Below are 4,639 nucleotides of genomic sequence, written 5' to 3'. Positions count from 1 at the left end.
GATCATATTACGGCAAACCAAGCTCTCTCCAGCAACTAAAGTACCACAGCAGCGGAATTCAGCAACTATAGTAACGCAGGAAACTCTACGTTATAATGTAAGTACACTCTTTGGAGTTTTAAATTTTGTTTCCATTATTCGGAATTAATTATATATAGAGCATGATTATTGATATTAAAATCATTTAAAGAGATGGATTTAACTTTACAACACCCATTTACTGGGCTCGTAGCCGGGGTCACTGGTTGTGGGAAGAGTGTTTTTGTAGCTAAATTAATTAAACATTGTTATACTGGATGATCTATTATGTGAAATTGCCAATATTAAGGATGTGACGAACCTCTTCATACGAGGTTCTCATCATAGAAATACCTCGGATTTTATATTAATGCAGAACTTGTATTATCCCGGAAAAGAAATACGTACTTTAAACCTTAAAGCTCATGCGCGTCCATAATTTCGGAAGGTTTAAGTCGATAGGTGCGTGTTTCTCAAGACGTATTCTGGAAAACTATTACGTACAACTAGAGTACAACTCCGTATTTATACTCTCCTATAACTTTCCCCTCCCTCGCACCCTCTACGGTTACTTCTCACTTTAGTTTTGACATGTTGAAGCTGGCAAAATTAATTACCTAATAGTACCTTTCATTGAATCATGTCAACAATAAATAGCAAATACGTTATTATTTCGTATAAAAGGAACAGTTGCCTTTAAGCGATAAATTACTATCCCCTAAAAATACGCCTCTTTCAAATTTGTCATCATGTAAACAGTGAAGAAACTTAAAGAGGACCGGTAATTATTAGTTGTCAACAAGATGAAATGAAAAGGTATTTACTAACGTTTAAAAGGTCGTAATTCACTTAATCATCACGATCCCCTCAACAATAAAATAAGTTCTTATACCGAAAAAAAGACTTTAAATACCTTCAATATAATAATCGGGTTTTCCTATTATTCATACCTATTATAAAAAATACTCCTCTATGTGTCAAGAAAAGGAAATAAAAGAGGTCCCTTAATTATTGGTTGTCAACAAGGTGAAATGCAAAGGTATTTACTAACGTTTAAGAGGTCATAATTCACTTAATCTTCGCGATCCCCTCCACAATAAAATAGTAAATATGTTCTTATACCGAAAAAAAGACTTTAAATACCTTTAGTATAATAATCGGGTTTTCCTATTATTCATACCTATATTATAAAAAATGCTCCTCTATGTGTCAAGAAAAGGAAATAAAAGAGGACCCTCAATTATTGGTTGTCAACAAAGTGAAATGAAAAGGTATTTACCAACGTTTAAAAGGTCCTGATTCACTTAACCTCTAAGAGAATATAAGAAAGATACGAATAATAGAAAGTCTTTGTGAGGTGTTTTACGGGACCAGGTGCTATATTGTTACTACCCCCACTATTTTCAAATAAAAGAGGGCCATTAGTTACTGATAATTATTAGTTGTCATTCACCTGTCAACATGGAAACAAGTCGTAATGAAAGGAAAATAGCATCGTTAAAACCAAATACTATTGTTATTTCTTTGTGTTTTATTATAATTCTGGGAATTTTGGAATTTGTAAATTTATGGTTTCAGAACTTTGATATTAAGATAAATTTAAGATCAAACAATGAGACTAAAGACTATCCATCTTATTTACATTTACAACAATACCCTAATAGTACCAACGCTAATTTTCGAGTATAAATAGGACCCCTACTTTACCATATTACCCACACTTTCTCGACGAACACCGACCAGGAAACATGGAACACGGAGACTCTAACAGTAAATATAGATTTTTTAGCCCCTTAACTCTCTCTCTTAATATTTAAAGAAACTCTGTCTCTTTATTTAAGTCTCTTTCTACGACCCGAATACCGGCGTCAGAAGAAAAATCTCTATTTCTCCGATTAAGAAAATCAATACCCGTTTTCATTTAAGCGATAAATTATGCTTAACTTTCGGCTTTGAGAATTTACACCTAGACATAGAACTCCGTATTAACAACAAAAACTCTTTCGAAACCTTCGCTTTAACCGACGACGAGTTTCACAATCTGCTCTTAAAGATTGGTCCTCTAGCCGGTTGGACATCGGGGAATGAACCCCGTCAATTCGAAGCGTTCCTTTCTACCAACGGCAATAGAAAAGTAGTCGCTCTCGCGTCTAAAGATTGTTTAAAATTTTATTCCGAAATCAATGATAAAAAATTGTGTGAAATAACTCTTAACTCCTTTGAAGCTTACGAATTAAATAGAAGCTCAGAAACCATTAACACTCATTTACTTAGACTAAGATCTCATAAGGTCGTATTCAGAACCATGATTGAAGTTATAAATGATTATCTTTCGAGTATTTACGAAATGCTTTTCGACACTAAAGTACTCCCCTCTCATTTATACATGATTGAAGAACACGAAAAATTTGATCGCGTTTACAGTTATTTTACAAATTACATCTCCGCTATTAAAATTATAAAAGAATTTGAAGAGAAATTGAAAAATCAAGAAATTGAAAACGAATTTAACAATTACAATATCTTTAGTATATTAGCTGGACAACTTTATATTTTAAAGGATTGCATTAATTTTTTAAAAAAGGTCTTATTAAAGGCTTTTTTATGTTTCGTATTGTTTTATTTGAATATTTGTGACATTTGAATATTATTTCTGATGTATTGTCAATTTTCTTATACCTTTAGTTATGAATTTGTGGTAATATTTTAAAGGATTGCATTAATTTAAAAAGAGGTCTTATGAAAAGGCTTTTTTATGTTTTGTATTGTTTTTATTAGAATATTTGTGACATTTGGATATTATTTCTGATGTATTGTCAATTTTCTTATAACGTTAGTTATGTAATAAAGTTTGTAAACTTTATACACGTTTGTTATTTTTTAAAAACATGTATTAGGGTCTTGGTCATCTTGTTTTCCTACTACAACGTACCCTTTTAAATAAGATCCGAAAAGAACAAATCTGAGCTTAAAGAGGACCCCTCTCGACTCGAAGAAATTCTTCTTTTTTTCCCTCAAATAAGGATGACCATACCGACATCTAGCGGTGAAAAAAATATCTTTCCCTATAAACCCAAAAAGAGTTTCGCCTCTCTAAAATATATATTTTCCCTGTAGTACAAATGGGGGGAGGGGGTTGAAAATATGGTCGTCGAGGTTCCCTATAAACCCCAAAAAAGATTTTCCCTATAATACCAAATGGGGGTCGGCAAGGGGGGTCGCAGAAAAAGAGTACAAAAATGGGGGGAGGGGAGGGGGGAGTTTTCCCTATAATACATGGGAATTTTTGGCATGAGAGAAATAACCTAAATTTGGGCATCACCTCTGTGTATTGGTTTCTCTGCATGTACTTAATGGAAGACTCCATTGTGCCTTAGCTTGTGGGATCTGCGCTTGTATCTGATAAAATATTTAATATTTTTAAATTTACAGAATTTTGAGAATAGTAGAGTCATCCGCTGTGTATAAATGCCTCACGTTTAACAATTATTTGTTGGAAAGAAAATCCTGGCAGCCAGATATGGAGTCATCGCAAGATCCATTGAAATTACATGATGTTGGAGCAGCATTCCTTTTTTGGGCATTTGGAAGCGGGTTAGCAATCGTTTTTTCGTTGATGGAAGTTCTGTCTTCTTTCCATCGGGAGCATTGAGCGAATTGATTTAGAATTATTTACCGTAACACTTTCAATAAGTTCGCTAAATGCAGTATATTTTGCTTCCAGTGATTAAAAGACTCAAGCTGAATGTAGCTCGAAAGGCTTTTCAATGCTTAAAAATACTTGTTATTCGTCAAGTATTTACTACTGCAGTGTATGTGTAAAAGTCGAGCGCGCTCTTGTTTAATATTTCATAATTGTTGTAAAAGTCTTAACTTAAAATTACCCAAAAAATCACTTAAACCGTTCTTGAACGTAAACAATATTTTTAAAGAATTTCAATAGATTAGAAAGAATACCATATTTATGTGCAAGAGCACTTGCTACAAGATGACCCAAGGGCTGGGCTCATAATAGCCTAAGTAGCCACATTGAACCGTATCTAACTGGCTTCGCTAACAGCGCTAAAAGCTTACACGCAGCGGCAATGTAACCTTTAATTTTCCGATGAAAGAGTTTGAATGAATAGTCCGTCGATCCGCTACATTAAACAGTGGTAAAGTTTTATTGCTCTTATCAATTAGGTTTGAGTAGCCCCTTGATGCACTACAGTGATTGAATGATTATCCGTAACCCTTTAAGAGTTACAAGCCCTTCGTTGCGCTACAGTGCTAGAATCACTAGCCTTAACCCTTAAAAGGTGGGTGAAAAGGAGAATCAAGTGATTTTTAATCGATTATTCTACGAATTATCTGCATAGTGAAACATCCATAAAATACCTCCAAATGAGTTTACATTTCAAATTAGTTTGAGATTTCATAGATATAGTTTTATATTATTAGCACCTCCGACCAATCGTATTGTTAACTAATTCTCCTGGCACATTCCATGCATGTCGAATAAAAATTAGCATGAGATTTGATATTATTTTCCCGCGATATGACAATCGTGGCGCGAGATAAAGGGCATGCCACTGGAATTTTGTTAACAAGAAGGTTTTGTTAACGATTGGTCGGAGGTGCT

At 33.9% G+C, this 4,639-nt stretch overlaps 1 protein-coding gene across 1 annotated transcript; it reads left to right on the top strand.

The window, feature by feature from the left end:
• Nucleotides 1-1,243: 1,243 nt before the first annotated feature.
• On the top strand, nt 1,244-4,235 carry LOC149614004 (uncharacterized). The gene is made up of 3 exons (XM_089858074.1): nt 1,244-1,788; nt 1,860-2,546; nt 4,201-4,235. The coding sequence occupies exons 1-3, from the start codon at nt 1,767-1,769 to the stop codon at nt 4,233-4,235; spliced, it is 744 nt and encodes a 247-aa protein (XP_089714200.1). The 5' UTR covers nt 1,244-1,766.
• The last annotated feature ends 404 nt before the right edge of the window (nt 4,236-4,639 follow it).

The sequence above is a fragment of the Phalangium opilio genome, unplaced genomic scaffold, assembly GCF_054372755.1.
Source record: "Phalangium opilio isolate 3A_F unplaced genomic scaffold, DU_Popi_V2 ptg000230l_1, whole genome shotgun sequence".
Lineage (NCBI taxonomy): Eukaryota > Metazoa > Arthropoda > Arachnida > Opiliones > Phalangiidae > Phalangium > Phalangium opilio.
This window is presented reverse-complemented; position numbering and strand designations above follow the sequence as displayed.